The sequence below is a fragment of the Neolamprologus multifasciatus genome, chromosome 9 (genome assembly GCF_963576455.1).
Source record: "Neolamprologus multifasciatus chromosome 9, fNeoMul1.2, whole genome shotgun sequence".
Classification (NCBI taxonomy): domain Eukaryota; kingdom Metazoa; phylum Chordata; class Actinopteri; order Cichliformes; family Cichlidae; genus Neolamprologus; species Neolamprologus multifasciatus.
The window spans coordinates 24,051,910-24,069,676 of record NC_140447.1 but is presented as its reverse complement, the minus strand read 5'-3'; the positions used below and the strand labels follow the sequence as shown (position 1 = coordinate 24,069,676).

Sequence of the window (17,767 nt, the reverse complement as noted above, 5' to 3'; positions counted from 1 at the left end):
CCCAGCTTGTTCTGGATGCAGCTCGAGCAGCAAATGTTCTATTTATAGGATCTATTTGTGATTATGTTATTAAATTTTCTTAATAATTCACAATATCAACAATACATGGCACTTTGTTTTAAAAAAGTTTCATTTCATTTCAAATTACTGAATGAATTACACACTCACTCAGTGCATGGGGAGATTTCAGATCACACAAGGGGTGTGTGTTTGCTAATAGTAACACCCTTTATTACTTAGTAATAAAGTAAACATGTGTGCTTTACTCAGTGCTTAACTATTGAGATGTGATGTGACACATTTGTTTCAATTATAAATTGTGCTGCCTAACAATTTATAGCACTTTACTGGAAATTTATTTTCATTTAGGTTCAACTTACTGAGTAAATTTCACTCTCATGCTTTCTCCAATGACATTTCACGTCATTTGCAGGGTGAGTGTTTGCTAATGATTACACTTGGCATGTCTTAGAAATAAAGTAAACACGTATGCTTTGCACAATCGCTTAGGGACTGAGATGTGACGCATTTCTTTATATTAGAAATTGCACTGCCCGGTTAAAGGTCAAAGTGCTGGAATATTTATTCCTGGTCAAACAATATGGCTTCTTGTCACCATGGAATCCAGATAAATTGATACAATCCTTTATTAAATCACATGATCTCAGTGAGATTGAGGGGTTTTTTTTCTTAAGAAAGACGCACAACGATATATAAACTGAGACAGCCACATATTAAAAGACACTCTATCCATGATCACTAATTTTAAAAAAACAAACAAAAAACATGTGCAAGAGTAGTCGCAGACTATTACACCATACAACGCTGCGCTTGCTGGGAGGACGGCCCTACTTTCTCATATAAGAGGCAACGTGAGCAAGAAAAGAATCACCATGTAGTCTGGTAAATCGGTGCACACTCTAATACACAGGATCCAGAAGCTTCAAGGTGGATGAAGAAACAGGCACATATCATCGATATCCCAAAAATCAAATGTAGACAAAACTGTGCACTGTACATTGATCTTACAACTTCTGAATGAGAAACAAGATTTTTTTTCTATATAAGACTCCAGTCTTTGTCTCTTGATAGGTTTTCCACATGGTTTTCAAAAGTGAGTCTAGCATCCAATAGTCCTAACTATTTACACACTATCCAAAAAGTAAACCTTACTCCACATGGATTCAAAATTCTACACAAAATACCCCATACTGATAAAGCGAAAAAAAAAAGTTAGCTCAAAATTTAAACATTTATATTTTTAATAAATTTGCAGGGATGACAAGATAACCTTTTTCACTTTGTCATTATGGGGTGGTGGGGTAAATAAAAAACAAAAATATGAAACATCATAAAATACGCCATGACTTTTAAAATTGCGTTCAGGTGCATTGTGTTTCCAAAGATGATCTTGCAGATGTTTCTACAACTTGATTGGAGTCAGAGTAAACTGAATAAACTGAAAATAATTCAGTTTATTTGTCATGCTGAACAAGTTATGTTTTTATTTTAATACATTTAATACATTTAGAAGAATTTCAAAATGTGGAACAAGTGAAGCACCATGGATACTTTTCAGATGCACTGTACAGTTATAGATGCTAATTGGCCAAACTCAGATCCTTTAAACAGGAAAAAAAAATCCGGATATGTCAGAGAAGTGCATATCTTGAAAAGTGGCTGTTTATATAAATCAACACTGAAGACTGCAGGCAGGAAATTGCAGAGGAAATTTGCTGCTGGAATGTTTAGACTCCGTCAGTGTTATTGACACTTTAAAAAAATGCTAAGCTAAGTGGATAGCTTCCTAAAGGCTATCTGTGAACTGATGTCATCCAGATTCTCCACAAGTGAGTATGAAGTCAGTTCAGAAGCACATATAAAATCAACATGCCAGCCGTGCTACTTTTCTGTATTACCACTTTTGTGTTGCCACTTTGAAAGGAGCAAAAGTAATAGCTGCATATAACAGGAAGAAACAAGAATTTAGACAGACACGTGAAGGCAATTCATTAAAATGTGTAAAATAGTTTAGATTCAAGAACAACACTACACTATGACTTCAATTTTTATACATCTAACAAACCTTTTAATCCTGATTTGAGGGAATCTTAGTCAAACATGCATTTTCATGTGGCTTACTGTGAAACTTGGTCTTGATTAAAATTGAAATAAATTGAATTGTGGTGTTCATAAAAATAAATAATGCACTTGAAAAACACTAAAACAACGAGTCCTTCCTTACCTAATCCAATTTCATTGTAGTGATAATACATACTCATATATTGCAGAGACCTGTGGTTATTTTGAAGAAAAAAAAAAACAACTTCTGGTTTTTTTTTAATTCTTTTTTTCTGGATAATCAATTGATATTGTCTCTTTTTTTTCCTGTCCCATTTGGTTCTTTAGCCATCAGAATTGTTGTCTGAAGACCAACAAGGATACCCAATAGATTTACTTTGCCAAATGGATCATCACGGCCTTGGCGTATTGGTCCATTTGATCGACCTTTGTTGTTATAATTTATTTTATTTTCAGTTGTTACAGACGGGACAGACATGACTGGGGGATAGGAAAGGGAGAAAGAAAGATGAAGGAAAAGAAAAACAGAAGGGAAGAGGGACAGTGAGAAAGGGCACTTAAAAAGAGAAAGAAGAAAAAAAATCTCCTGGGTCACCTGTTGAGAGAAAAAGAAGCAAAAAGAAGCAAAACAAACAAAAAAAAACCCCCAAAAAACAGAGCAACATACTAAACACAACACCATTGCATTAATCTAGCTAAGTGTAAATAGCAGTAAATACTAAATATTGAATGTTGTTGTGCAGCACGCAGGACCGACAGCGCACAATGTGCAAAGAAAGGTGTAGTTTATGTCTGAACAGTGAACACCCATGTGCACACCTGTGTGGATCAGCGCGCCTGTATTCAAAAGGTTTCCCCATGTAACAGTCTGCTAGAGGGTGTAGAGAGCCATAGCCCCGTCCCCCAGGGCATGAAGGAGGCATGGAGGAGATCCAGGCTCCAGACATCCAGAGACCCCAGAGTGCGAGAGCCCAAGGAGGACCACCGGAGGGGCATCCGTACCACCCTCCTGGGAAGAGTTGAGGAGAGTCCCAGACAAGATATTGTTTCTGAACACTGAGGACTTCATAAAGGAAAACAATTCACCCATCACAACTTCAAGAGATGAAACTTGCTGCAGACACCTTAATATGAAGGAATTGCTAGAATTTTAAATACATTCCTAAAGATGTGTCTTTATGCCAGGGATTTGAATGACTGTAACCTCAGGACTGTGCTCCCAAAGGTTCATCAGCTTTCCGACAAGGAATAACAACATCCTGGAACACATACAGCAACGTAAGGGGCGCATACGAGGCATTGCCCCACCCCCATTTTGGACAGTCTGACCACATTTCTGTGTTCCTCTATCCAGCATGCAGGCCGTTCATCAAACATTATTTCCCAAATGATTCAGTGCTTCCTTTGATGCTACAAACTGGGGTGCGTTTTAGACTGCTGCCTTGAGAGATGACTGCTCTGTGGATTTAGAGGAATATGCATCAGTGGTTACCAGTTACATCAGCACCTGCATTGACAATATTGTCCCCACCAAGTCCTATAAAACATATCCAAATCAGAAACCATGGTTGAACTGTGAGGTACGTTCCATGCTGCATGCACGCCCCACTGCATTTGCCTCTGGTGACGCAGAGGACTACAAAAAGCAAGATTTGACCTACGTAGATCCATCAGGGAAGCCAAGAGGCAGCACAGATTGAAACTGGAAGGATACTACAACAACTCAGACTCTCAATGCATGTGGCAAGGCTTGCAACACATCACTGATTTCCAGCAGATTGGCAGCAGGGTCACAGTCAGCTGCAACACGCTACCAGACGAGCTGAATGAGTTCTACGCTAGCTTTGACAACCTCAACACCAACCAACACAGAGGGATTCTACCAGCACAGGCAGCACGGAGTTCTTCACTCAATGTGACGTCAACTGAGGTATGCAAGGGTCTGAGGAGTCTAACCCCGAAAAGCAGCCTACCCTGACAACATCCCCGGCCGTGCTTTGAGAGTCCGCTTCTTCAGAGCTGGCTGAGGTGTTTACAGACAGACATTTTCAAGTTGTTAAATTTGGATTAACCTCCAAACTGCTCAGCAACTTTTACAGATGCACAGTGGAGAATATTCTGACAAACTCCATCAGAGTGTGGTAGGGGAAAAGCACCACTCAGGATAGGAAGGCTATCCAGCGTGTCATTAAAACAGCACAATTCATCTGCGGAGTACCCTTCCCACCACTACAGGACATTTACAACACTCGGGTCAGAAAAGGGGCACACAACATCATCAAGGACCGCACCCAAAACACAGCACACACTGTTCACACTCCTGCCATCTGGCAGATGCTACAGTACTGTGAAAGCAAGGACAACCAGATTAAATTAAACCAGAAATGGTTGGGTCTTGTTTACGACCCCTGACTGAATAAAATCAAGTGAAATTGGAACGTCAATCACGCAGAAGTGCTACGTCGGATCTACTGACTTGACTGCAGTATTGTTCATTTAGAGATCTTTCTCCTTGGAAGCTCTTATCCTCTCTTCTCAGAGATTATGCACGACTATTTATATCCTGCGTACTTAATGTATGTCACCTGCCTGCTATACTTGATTATGCAACAACCTGCACCACTTGTCAGAAACCTGGAAGGGAAAAGAGTGACATGCTGACAGTGGCATGTGCCAAATCTACGGTATTCACTGACCATAAAGAATTAGCCTTAATTTGTTTTTCCCCACCTTACAAATTCAATACAATCTATTTAAACCCCAGTACGCTATCATGGTCTCATCCATTTAACAGTGCTCAAGCCAGTGTAAGTAATGAAAATCTGTTATGACATTGGAGTTTCTGACCTTCACAGCCACTCATGTTGCACACTCAGTGATCAGGCCTTGTGTTCAAGTCTCATCAGTTTATGAAGGCATGTGTTGAAGGAGGCAAACAAATAAGCATGGTAACATCTGTATTGCATGATGGCACACAGCAGGACTTTTCCTCTCGCCCAGCTGTCACAATACTAAGTGAGATGAAAAGAAGCAACACAAAAGGAGAGCTGGTGGAGGAACAAGGAAATAGGAAGCTGTAAAAATAGAGAAGGATTGAGGTGATCGTGCAAATTATTTATATATAGCAAGACGGATGGAAATACTCTAGTTTTATTCATAGAATGGGTTCGGATATTTTGTGGGGTGTAGCTCAAAAGATAATTAAGCTTTGATAATATGGTTTTCCTAGTGATTTCAACAGGTTAAGCTTTCTAAAAGTGTGAGCTACATGAGTCTAAAGAAAGACACATTTTCTAGCATGTATGACTTTCCTGCTAGTACCACACACATAGAGTTATCAGCTATATTAACCTTTACAGTTTGGTGGTCTGATGCATTCAGGTGTGTTATAACACAATGGCACAATCTTCCCAGGAGTGGGTGATTTAGCAAGTTTGCCCCAAGGTAAAAAAATGCAATATTCAGAGAAACTGCGAAACCCCCAGAGCTACATCACAGGTTTTACATGCCTCAGTAAGCACGTTAAATGTTAAAGCTCATTACTGTACAATTAGAAGAAGACTGAACAAGTAGGTCTCATTTGGAAGGGTTGCCAGGAGAAAGGCTATTTTCTCTGAAGTGAAAATGATACATGAGTTATGTCTTGATAATTACCAATCATCCAGGTAAGGAAATCCCAAAAAGTTGATTGTGTTCATCTGGTGGGGGAAATGTTTTGTCACTTATCCAAGGGACTTCTTGAGTCTCAGCTGACTGCAGGTTTAAACAACCTTATAAAGAGTACATTTGCACAATGAGTGAAACTAGCACCACTGACGAACAACAGGCTGTCAGGTCAGTTACTGAAGAAGTCAGCTGAATGAGTGATGAAAGGTTTCTCCCACTGAAAACACTACATCCAGATGAACAGAACCAAATCTGAACAAACCACAAGGCTTTTGGAACAATGTCTAGATAACCAAAGTATTCTGGAGTCAAATGTGAGTCCAGTCAAAGTTAATAGTTTTTCATAGGGCTATAAAGTACGGCTGTAAAACTTTCATTCTGACATGACTGCATTTGTTTTTAGGTTTACGGTTTGTGTTGGTGGTTGAAACCAGTGAAAACACACAGTTTGCAGCAGTTAACGTTAGTTGAGTAAGAAAACAGCTGACTAAGTGGAGAATTTGTAGTGTTTATCTGATCCTTTATGCAGTTTGTGTGTCTTTTTATTTATTTATTTTTATTTTCAATTTATTTTTTAATATTAAAAATTTTCTGCTGCTAGCTAAACTAGCTAGCTAGCTATTGTTGGGAAAAACGACTGAAAAATGTAAAAAGAGAAATATATTATCAGCAAAATTACTAGTTAATTAATTTGTATTGTTGCTTTACCTATTTCTATTAGAAGAGGAACAGCTGTTTTAAAAATGACTTTGAATTACAACCTTTTGTTTGACAGGTTGTCTAATTATGGAAATTCCAATTCCAGGAAAAAAATTCACAATACAAGAGAATAAAAAGAACATGGCAGTACAAGTTAGCTTTGCAAAACTGCATCTGAACACACCACAAAACTTCTCAAACATTTTCTTTGGACAGAACAGACACCTCATGCCAGTTCATTCATTAAGTCAATCATGAACTCCTCTGTATAAAAAACTCAAATGTGAAGCCATCTGACAGCTAAAGCTAAGTCATGCAACTCTAGGACAGTGATCAGAAGCACAGCCGCAAATCTACAACAGAATGGCTGAAAAACAAATCATCCCAAAAGCCCTGTCAACGTCCAGACCTCAGTGATGATGTGAGGGACTGTTAAAGTCATAAAGAAAAAGATTACTTTGATGTATTGCTGCTAAAGGTGGTTCTACGAGTAACTGAATCATGGTGTGAACCTAGTTTTTCACAGGACTGTAAACATAATTGGTAACCAGAATCGTAATAATGCATTATCCAACCTTTTTTTTAGAAAATGAATTGAGTTTTAAATGACTTTACAACCATCACTTTTGAAAACCCTTCTTGATGGGCGCAATAATAATGGGAACAGAAGTAGACACCCAGTACCAGGAAAAAAAGCCAAAATCCAAGAGGACCTATGGCAGCTCCACATACCTCACAATCATGGCATAACAAAACAGACATGCTGTTCACTGCTTCAAGATAAAAACTTGAATCCGATTATCTCTGGATATCACTCGCTGAACTAGAATATCACTCCTGCAGATGACAGCGTATAAAAGTTTTCACGCATGGTCCTAAAGATACTTTACAATTTAGGTTTGGGTCAAAAATTTGTTTTATTATTCCATGATTTATCATTCAGTCTGTGTGTGTGTTAGTGAGACAGACGTTTCAGCAGTCACTCTTTTAAATTGATTTTTATGGCAGACACATGCTACACTGGGGTCACTAAGAACATACTGTGGACTGCACGTATAATGTTTACAAGTCCGGCTCTATGCAAAACTCTGTGTGGTCAAGCTCATTTTTTTTCTGTAAATGGTACACAGGCTTACTTTTTCCCGGAGCCTCAAGAAGAGCTGAGAAAGGCTTGGCAGAAGAGCTCGGCTCACAGTAGTCTGTCACATTTTCCTGCTGAGGGTTTGTAAGAGCTGTGAGGAGGTAGGAGTTTCTCACATTTCCACAGAGGGTGAAATTCCAGTACTGATTGAAACAGTGCACTGCAGCGTGGAAGCTGACCAAGACTTATGGACAACAGACAGGCTACTGTCATGGTTTTAGGCAAGGATTCAAGCGACACCTTGTAGAGCACTCAAACTCCGACCTTTATTGGTTACTTCCTGTTTCAGAACCCCCTTTCACAATAAAACAGGTTATACTCAAACAGATTACACCACAGCTACTGGTTTTCTTTTTTCCAACAGATTGAAAATGTGATGTCATTCAGGGGTAAAACCGCAAAGGATTCTGGGAACGAGTGGCAAACGGTACTAGCCGCGCAGGCTTTCACATGAAAACAGTCACAGCGATAAAAAGAAACACAAAAAATGGCAAGAAACTGTTGTGTTATTATTAACTGCAGTTGCCGGTCGCATGACAGCCACGGGAAGCCTACGGGTAAAGAGATCGGTTGTTATCGGATTACGTCATGGAGGAGAAATTGTTTAAGCCATGTTTCCAAAGTAACAAAGAGCCGACGGATGGCCTGGATTGCAGCCATTCCAAGACCAAATAGAACGTTCCAGAACACTCCAGCTTACATGTTAGTCTGCTCCAAGCATTTCCACAAAGTCTTCTTTTGTAGTTATTATGTAATTTATCATAACATAATTGTTGATGTAGGTTACAAATAAGTCTTATATTGATTTGAATTGAATTCGGTGCGCTACGCTGCTTTGTTCATGGTGGCTTTGCGGTCTAATGTTTGTTGTGTTTTGTTGGAAAACCAGCCTACAAAATGCTGGAATGTGATCCAGACTGGGCACCCTCTATCAACCTGGGTCATACCGAGTGTAAAGCTTCTACCACAGCGAGATTTGATCGGTTCTACTTCACTAAGCCAGCAGTCCTGGCCACTCTACCACACCCTCTCTGGTTCTCTTTGTAACATTAGCTCATAAGATATGGTTGGATAATGCAAGATAATGTTCCACTGCATAAATAAATTGTATACAAAGGTCTAAACTCTGAAGTGGCCAACCGACGTGTAAAACGAAACTCCATGAACCACTCTTTCACAGTCTGAGTGCAATGAATAACAGCATTGTCACCCTGGAACATACCCATGCTGACGAAAAAAGATCAGTAAATTCAGGTTGACTCTAGATTACAAAATGAGTTCTTCATACTCACGGTACTGTTCTATTATTTGGATTCACTCTGACATTGGCAAAGATAAATGCTCACACAAACCTGGTTATCAACTCGTGAAGTTAATGTGGGGTCTCCCCTGATGTGGCCAACTACAAACATGGAGAGATCCTCTTCTAAGAAAGCGACCGATTTTAGAAAAAAAGAGAAAACTGTAATATTAGGAAAATACAAAGAAGTTAAACAGAATCAGGACGGCTGCAGACAAAGCAGCAACATGAATGCATGTGAAAGGAATAAGTGCTGTGCAGTAGTTTAGTATTAAAAGACTGACATTTTGTGGCTTTGGCCCAAAGTCTTGTGGTTTAAACAGATGCAACTTTGCAAACCTATGTTCCTTTTAGAAAGAAGAAGCGTTCTCCTGGAAGCCCTACCAAACAGGACATACTTGTTCAGCCTTTTTCTAACTGTAGGGTCATAACCCTAACATTTAATTTCTCTGAGCATTGCACCGGTTGGTGTGAATTTGCTGGGAGTCCACAGATGGGAAGGCTGACTGCAGTCTTGAATGCTTTTCACTTGTGAATAAACTTTTTCACTGTAGAATGATGGATTTCAGATTGTTTAAAAATGTCTTTGTAACTCTTCCCAGATTTACAGGCAGCAGTAACTGCTTCTATAAGATCATTGCAGACGTCTTTCCTCTTTGGCGTTGTGCTGACACAACTGAATGCTCCACGCCAGCAAAATGACAAAACGTCTGCTTTTATCGATGAGCTCACATTTGCCAACCATTTAATTAAGTTAATCAGATGTGTTTGATTTGCAGCAGCTGACTTCTCTTTACTCTTTTAATTAAGAATTCTTATTTCTAGTGGAAGCAATTTGCATTTTGGCTTAATGTTCATTAAATTCACAGTGTCATGCATCATATACTATAGCTCATCTGGTACAGGACCAATGACTTTTTATTATGTCATGATACATAAACCCTCAAAAGTAAGGAGGGTGTACCTTTGACTGACTACATATCTTTATTTCTCATTATTTAGTATGATGTGGTTCTTTGTTGGGTTTTTAAGTCTTGATTTAAAAAAAAAATGGCAGTATCTGGTGTAAAAACAGAACAAAGGTAGGAAAACATAGCATATCAAATTTTAGCAGATCTGCAGGGAAGAATTTGTAGGTCTGAAAGTAAACAGTAGTTTGATGATTTTGTATTTCAAATGTCTTTCAAGAGTCTCCTGTTCATGAAAACCGCTGTTCTTTTTTGGGGGATCATAGTTTTGCTGCTGTTACTGAATAAATTTGGTGATTTTTCTTCAGGTAGGATTTTAGCCTGAAGCTTGATGTGTTAGATAGAATACTTAATTCAACACTTGCACACTTTACACTGCGTATTGCACATATGTAGGAAGTTTGCCGTCACACATTGCTTTCCATTTGTATAAACAGCAAAGTTCACTAAAGCTGCATGTTCACAATTACGATATTAGCTGTCATGTTGCTAGCCTATGCTGCATGAGTGAATAAGAAGAGACATTAACATTAATGATGATGAAATAAATAAACACACAAATCAAAAAGCACATTTAAGTTGTAAATATACATTTATTTCACTATTAAAATATCCACTTCCAAAATAGAATGGCAATAGCACAAACTTCCAGGAAGGCCCTACAAATTATTGGCATAAGGCTTGTTTTCCTACAGTAATTACAATCTTTCTGGCATCTCTTTTCTGGCTTAGTCAAACATCTGCAGTGCTTCAGAAATGTACACTGGTCTAAAGGAGGCTTTTGAGAATAAATACCCTATTGCTAGTTGTCCTCCTACACAGGGCTTGACCCCCAGGCTGACACTATAGTCTTGTCTGTTGGCAGGTTCTCCTCTTTCTTGGCTTTAGGATAATTTCTTCCTTGGCGTTGTGCGTTTGCCACTGTGACATCGCCCACAGGACAACCAAACATTACTGTGCGTTTTACGCATTAGCACTCTACACAATGAGAATTGAAGAAATAAAATTTAAAAAAAGAATGAAAAATACACACAAGGGGATTTCATTTCATTTTTCAAAGAAGCACTATATTTGTCTATTGCAGTGTTATGAGGGCATCAAGAGGAAAAAGGCTTTTTGGTTATAAATATAAATTTAGGAATCAGTAAAGACTCATTTTGCATAAGCTCTCAGGCTCAAAAAACTCACACATCTTGGGATGACATAGACATGAAAGACTTGCAGAGCTGGATGTAAAAGCAGAGAAATAAATCACTGCTGTGGTGTTCAATTTAGCCGACCCTAGCAGCTTTGTGCTGTCGTGCCCTTTGTTGCTGCATGCTGTTCTGCAATTCAGATTGATAAGCAGGTCAGAGTTACGGGCATCATGTCTGCAGAGACTGCGTCAGTGATGTGTGTGTATTTGTGGCAGAGGGGGATTTTTCTGAGTCAATAGGATGTGATGGAGGAGGCTGCATCGTCACACTAAGCCGCTGTGATGCAGAGGCTGGCAGTCTGTCAGAGATTACAGACAGACCAGGAGCAGCACAGTCCTGTGTGCCGTGCACCTCATGCTCCTCACATTTCCTCCCTTTGCCATGCTGAAACTAGCTTGTCCTTTCTGCTTCCTGCTAGAGGAAGAGCACCATTTCGATAGTAATTCATCTTCATTTTTCACCCTTATGGCTTTCTGAGGGTAAAATAAATAGCGACCTGCACATTCTTGTGTAATGCTTCTAAAAAACAGCAAGAGCAAATGCAGAAGCCTTGTAAATATGTTGGAACCACTGTTAAATGTTTGTCCTTTAAAATTAATTATGCTTGCTTGTTATGCATATAGAAACAGAGATGCAAATCCTTCTAGTGTTCCATTTCACAGTTAGACTGCCGAGCACGGAAAGCCATGGGCCACAGAAATTTAACATCCTTCTGAAACTGGATGGAGAGAGATATGTATGCTTCGTGGCTTACTACAAGAGAGGTAATTCTGGGTGTCAGGCTGAAGGGGAGGGGAAGGGAAAGGGCAAGAGGGCAGAAAAGGTCACAAGAGGGGGAGGGGTTACTACTTGAAGGAAGCACGGACTGTGCGACCCTTCAGTGGCTGGGGTGGGCGGTAGTTGTCCACCATGCAGTCCTGAGCCGCCCCATCGGCGGAGAAGAGCAGGGTGCGGAATTTGGCCATCTGTGAAAAAGGAGACGACAGTCGTAGCGTTAATCATTCCTGCTGTGACTGTCACTCACACAACACTGGCTTGCCCCTGCTCAGTCACTGAGAGCTTTTCACTGGGGAACTGAGCTTAGCAGTTATGTTATTGTTGACATTTCTTATATGCTTATTTACCTCCTTGTAACACTGGTAACACAACTGGTAACACATACAACACAAATTCCCCATTTGAGCACATGAGATGCTTAAAAATTAAAATGTTTGGTGGGTTTTTCATAAAAGAGGGGTCAATGCTACAGCATCTTGTATTGTCAAGCATATATTAGTTGCTACCTGGTCAAGTCAAGCCAGCAAAAACACAGTGTAAAGAAAGAGCAGCATGTCAGTTTTCAGTAATGTCTTTCAAAATAAATATTGGCTACCAGAATAAAATATAAAGTATGCATGAATATAAATACATCTTTTGCACCCCTTGGTAAAAAGAAGCGATTTTGGCTATTGTGTAAAAGGTTGAATGGTCAGCTTGACTGGTGGAGCCTGGGCTTGCTTGTGCCATTTTCCCAAAGGGCCACATGAGAAATTGGGACAGTTGTGGACGGCTGCACAAATGAGCTTATAAAGTGATTAAACTAATACTGAGCAGAACTGAATTCAGCTTTTTGGTTCAACCCTTCACAACAGTCCCAATTTCTCAAGTGGTCCCTTGGAAAAATTGATTGCCAATACTTGGTCTAAGCTAAGCTAAAAGCTACAGGCATTAGCTTTCATGCAGTACATATGTGAGAGGGGCATAATCAATCTCAGCTCTTGGCTAAAATATTTTGTATGAACATGAAACTAAAAAAACAACAACAAGTGAGTGGCTACATCATAGTAACATTGCTTTTGCTTTTGATTTATTAACATAGGATAATGAACACAGTGTGTTTCTTCACTACTAAGACAAACCATTTCATCTGGTGGGTGTACCCTCTTATAATTAGCTGATAAATAATAAGTTCTGTGTTATTATCTGCAGAACCATATATATATATAACCCTTCATATGAAGGTTATATCCACACAACTCATATGTTTACCCCTGAGATACATTCTCACCACCGTGAAATAATCACGTGACCACGAAGACTTAACCTTCACATGGACTCAAGGCTCCATTCACTGGGACAAACCAGCCGGGGGGCTGTTAGTTTAGAGGAATGGGTGGTTAAGAGGCAAATACTCACTTCAGTGATAGCATCAGCTGTAATTTTACAAATAAGCGTAAATCTAGGTAAGATGTGTTTAGGTAGCTGAAATTACAAACACAACACAGTCACAGTGTTTCACCTACAAAATGTGCTGCATTTGCGGGATGAATATTTCCTGTTGACTGCCCACATGGTGACTGATAACGCTGTGGTAAAGCGCCTAGTATCTGTGTGAACTCTTGTTCTCACTCATTGCCCCAGTTGGCCAAGTGCTGCTGTATTGCATTTCTGTCTGCTACAGAGGTTTCTTCTTCTTGTTTCAGCCCCACAGTTAATCTGAACAATTAAGCCCTTTATTTAGATTGTAGTACAAGAGAGGATTTGCAGACAGAGCTATTCTAGACCGTGGGCATAAAGCCAATCCTTCTGCTGTAGCTGAATGGGCTCTGTTTGCAGCAAACATACCTGTGCAGAGCTGGTGCTGATTGGTTCTTTGCAGACAATCCAGGTAACGCTCTCATACAGAGGGGGTGTGGTCAGAGAGCCATCATAAGTCCAGTAGTCTAGGCAACCAGGGAGCAAAGTGGAGGGGTCGAAATTTGCAAAGGAGGTCTGCTTGCCCTTTAAAAAACACAGGGAGAGAAGAACATTGTAAGAAAACTATCAGAAAGCAAATCTAAAAAAAAAAAAATTCTCTTATTTTTACAGAAACACACTTTGGACTGGATGGTGTCAAAGGCATCAAGAAGCTTCTGGAGATTTGGATTTTCACCACCAATCTGAAAAAGAACAAATGATGCACTGCGGTTAAATGTTTGTCAGGTTTTGATGTAATACTGCATATAATGATACTTTAACCATTTCTGCTCACCTTCAGGAAAACTCCAACCACAGCGAGTCCATCGGGCTTGCTAGCAGCCTCGCTGAAACTTGCATATTTGGTGTTCCAGTGCACCAGATGAAGCTAGAAATAAAATTATATTTACATTTTAAAAAAATCCGTACAGGAAACTTTATGCCTAAACTGTAGATGAAACAATAGTATAATTATTTCTATTTTTGATAACGTAAAGCAGATGTTGGGAAAATTAAGGCAATAATACTCCAGATGAGGTCCAGTGACCCCAAGAGGTCTGCAAGGAAAGTAGTAAACTAATAATAATCTTACGTTACATCATTAAAAAGTACATCCATACTATTTATTTCTGCGCCAACAAACACGGATACATACAAAAAAACATCACGTCACTCTGCCAAAAGGGATTCACCTTTTTCAACAGCCTCCTTCCGCTGCATAGCTTGGTTAATTAGCCAGCTAACTAGCTAGTATCCATGGATACTATTTGACCAAACCACCTAAATCATGGATTAAGAGGCCTGGAGTCTCTAAATGCCCCCCCCCTCCCCACGCGCAATTAAAGTTCTGTTTAGGGAATGCAATCATATGCTTCTCTGAGGTTAAGCAATGGCTGGGTGAGCAAACAGTAGATAAAGAAAAGGCAACTATTTGTGGCAAAACACATCAAATTGCAACCACACTTGCTGCCAAACATGATGGGAAAAGAGGCCAGCTCCCTAATTGCTCATATTTTCCTCCCAGGCGGCCTTTCTTCTTCGATCCATTATAATTCAACCAATGAGATTTGTGTTTTGGGCAAGATTTGCCACTGACAAATTTTAATGGCCTCTAATTTGCCCCCCCACCCCCCGCCCCCGTCCCAATCTCTTTGTTGCTGTACATCAACATTAATCAGCCATCTCGGTATTATCATAATGATCCAGAGATTCCCTACCTCAGCGGGATATTTGGTCCCAGCCACAGTATGTTCAGAGCCCTTGTTATCAGAAGCTCCCCAGTGGAAATGAAACTGCTTGAGTCTGTATAACCCTGAGATTGGTCCATCCGTTAAACCTGCAGAAAGAGAGAAAAATGGCAGAGCTGTTCAGCACTGACATAAAAAGATCTGACCTGCAAGAAAAGCACTTCAAAAGCGCTGTATTTGCGAACAAAAGGAAATGGAATAAGATGTGATACACACATGTAGACACTGTGACTGTGACACACTTCCATGGAAGCAGTCTCAGTTCCTGTTGTGCAAACCCAGCTGGAGATATGGCTACATTCAGTTCAAAGTAATGTCCAGGTATTGTAAACACCAGACCTCTTTCCACTGTTGTGTAATGTATCTATTTAAAGAATACAAAGTAGTTCAAACAGCAGCAATTAATCCTGTATATTGTTCTATTTCTGGTGCAACATCATATGGAGTCCCCGGCCTTCCAAAACAGGATATTTATTTGGCAGCTGTTGGCCTTGAATGATAAAAAAGTAATCTGTGTCTACATGAAAAATGAAGAATTAATGGAGTATAACATGAATGTGTTACACAGACACCTTTCTTAGAAGTGCCGGGCCTTAAACAGGTACAGTAAGATTCGAAGAAAACATAAGAAACCACTTTGTGTGAGCAGTAGAGATTTTATCCCTGTGACTAAGTTGATTATGCAACCATAGTCTCGATTATCCCCTATCAGAGCTACTAAAAAAACAACAAAAGAAAACACTCATCACTCTGAAATCCTAAGGAATCCTAAACAAAAGTGCAGGACATGTCCATGTCCATGTCATGGAGGACATGACAAGTTTTAATACGACCAGAATGAAAACACACATAAAATAAATAAACAAATAAATAATATTTTACTGAAAGAGAAAGATATTAGCATTAATTTCATAGTAACTGTTTCTGTGCACACATGGGGACATTAATAATTAACAAAGCTCGTGTATGAGTAATCTTCCCTTTTTTTGTGCTTTTGACCTCACTGTTAGCAGAGCTGGCGTGGGAAAGGTTTACCAAGGGTTAGATTACCAATTCAATCGGGCTTTGTGCTTGCCTTTTCAAGGAGACCTCTGCACCTTAAGCAAATGTATTTATTGTAAAAACGACATATTTCATTTTTCAAAAACGACATAAAATCTGTGCCATCGCTAATGGCGTGGTGTTAAGGAATCTGGGGCGCATCTATATTAATATAAGCACAGTATTAATGTCTTTCTAGTCTAAAGCTTGAGTCTGTGGCAGCTGTGGAGATGACTGCATTGTATAAATCATCCTCTGGAGCCTGATTTATATTGTCCGCAAACCTGGATCCAAGAATCTTATAGCTTCTCGGTTACTGTGAGTAATATGAATGTAAGAGAATGTGTTTTCTCCGAGAAATCTGAATCAGTACCTGGACGGTTGTAAATGTATGAGTATTAACACTCACGTGAGCTGTCGGTGTCGTCCGCGAAGGTCACTTGGACGGAATGCCCGTTGTTGAGAATATCGAGGCAGGTGGACGGGTCGTACTTCAGGGCGAGCGGCTTCAGCCCCGCGTCATATGATGCTTGGCCCGGTACGATGTCAATAGGAGACTGACGGACTCCGTCGGCAATAGGGAAATTTTCAACCCATTTCTGAGGTCCTGGAAATTACATAATAATAATAATAACATTGTATTTAATATCAATCTATAAATATATTCTTTAAAATGTTTAATTATCTGCGCATTTGGGAGCTGAAGGTGTGAGTGTGTCTCCAAATATGCAGAGTAGGCTAAATAAATCAATGTAAAAAAAATGTAAAAAAAATCTCCGCAGTGATCCGTGAATGCACTGTCCTTCGTTCATTTAGCAGCCCGCTTGCTGGTAGGACTGGTAATATATATATATATAGTGCAATCAGCGGCTCACCATTGTTTGGTTTGTATCCCCAAGACATGGTGACAGTTTGGATGTATGAGCGAGCAGGCAGAGCTGTAATCCCCTAAAGCTAAAGCGACTCGTCCCCCAGTGCAGAGCAGCTAGTGTCCTCCACCTGACAGCTGCAGAGCTTATATAGGGTCCCAGTGTGCGGCGTGTCCGTCCGGCAGCCCGGGAGGAGTTTAGATGCACCGCAACGCTGCAACACGTCGGATCAATGGATCTCTCTCTCTCTCTCTCTCTCTCTCTCTCGCTCTCTCTCTCTCACTCTCTGTCTCTCTCTCTCTCTCACTGAATCTGCGGTGGTTTAAACGTTTCATCTGCCAGCAGCTATGAAGCTTTAATAGCCTATCTCTCGAGCGCGACGAGCGCGTGCTCACCTTTCATCTAACGGATTTTACGCGTCTGTCATGTGAGGAAGTGAAGAAGACACGTAGCCCAGTGACACATTCAGACGGACAGTGGGCTACAGTCGTGACAGTGGAGATATTGCGGCAGTAATGCGCAAACAATCACCAGATATCGATAGAGAGGTAGATGGATTTCGAATAATTACACAAAAAGTTGTCGCAAACCCCAGTTAGTACAAATGTCCGCAAACACACAAAGCAATCGTTAAATCGCGTGTGAAATGGGGGGGGGGGGGGGGGGGGGGGGGGTCTGGAATATGAACTTTAGAGCGTGTCTGGTAAGATTTTCATAAAAAACAAAGTAAAAACTAATAGGCCAATTTGCTGCATGATTTGCATGATGGCTGTCAGTGATGCAATAAAACCTATCAATGGGCCAGTGTCACATGAGCCAGTGTTCACTGATAAAGACAAGGTG

At 40.1% G+C, this 17,767-nt stretch overlaps 2 protein-coding genes across 2 annotated transcripts in view; both read right to left on the bottom strand.

The window, feature by feature from the left end:
• rdh12l (retinol dehydrogenase 12, like) overlaps window positions 1–10,314 on the bottom strand; it is a 51,959-nt gene extending 41,645 nt beyond the window's left edge. The window contains exon 1 of the mRNA XM_085173594.1: window positions 7,584–10,314. The gene's annotated coding sequence lies outside the window, so the exon portion shown is untranslated. The remainder of the gene's footprint in view (window positions 1–7,583) is intronic.
• A 115-nt stretch (window positions 10,315–10,429) lies between these two features.
• LOC146511613 (carbonic anhydrase 1-like) lies at window positions 10,430–17,143 on the bottom strand. The gene is made up of 7 exons (XM_085173595.1): window positions 16,931–17,143; window positions 16,465–16,662; window positions 14,985–15,103; window positions 14,063–14,155; window positions 13,908–13,970; window positions 13,657–13,812; window positions 10,430–12,017 (listed from the first exon to the last, which is right to left on the bottom strand). The coding sequence occupies exons 1-7, from the start codon at window positions 16,956–16,958 to the stop codon at window positions 11,898–11,900; spliced, it is 777 nt and encodes a 258-aa protein (XP_085029721.1). The 5' UTR covers window positions 16,959–17,143; the 3' UTR covers window positions 10,430–11,897.
• Window positions 17,144–17,767: the final 624 nt, after the last annotated feature.

Coding starts and splice junctions, on each gene's coding strand:
- LOC146511613 (XM_085173595.1), bottom strand. CDS start 16,958: ATGTCTTGGGGATACAAACCAAACAATG. Junction 14,156..14,984: donor GGACCAAATATCCCGCTGAG/GTAGGGAATCTC, acceptor TTTTATTTCTAG/CTTCATCTGGTGCACTGGAA. Junction 12,018..13,656: donor TCAGCACCAGCTCTGCACAG/GTATGTTTGCTG, acceptor CCTTTTTCACAG/ATGGCCAAATTCCGCACCCT.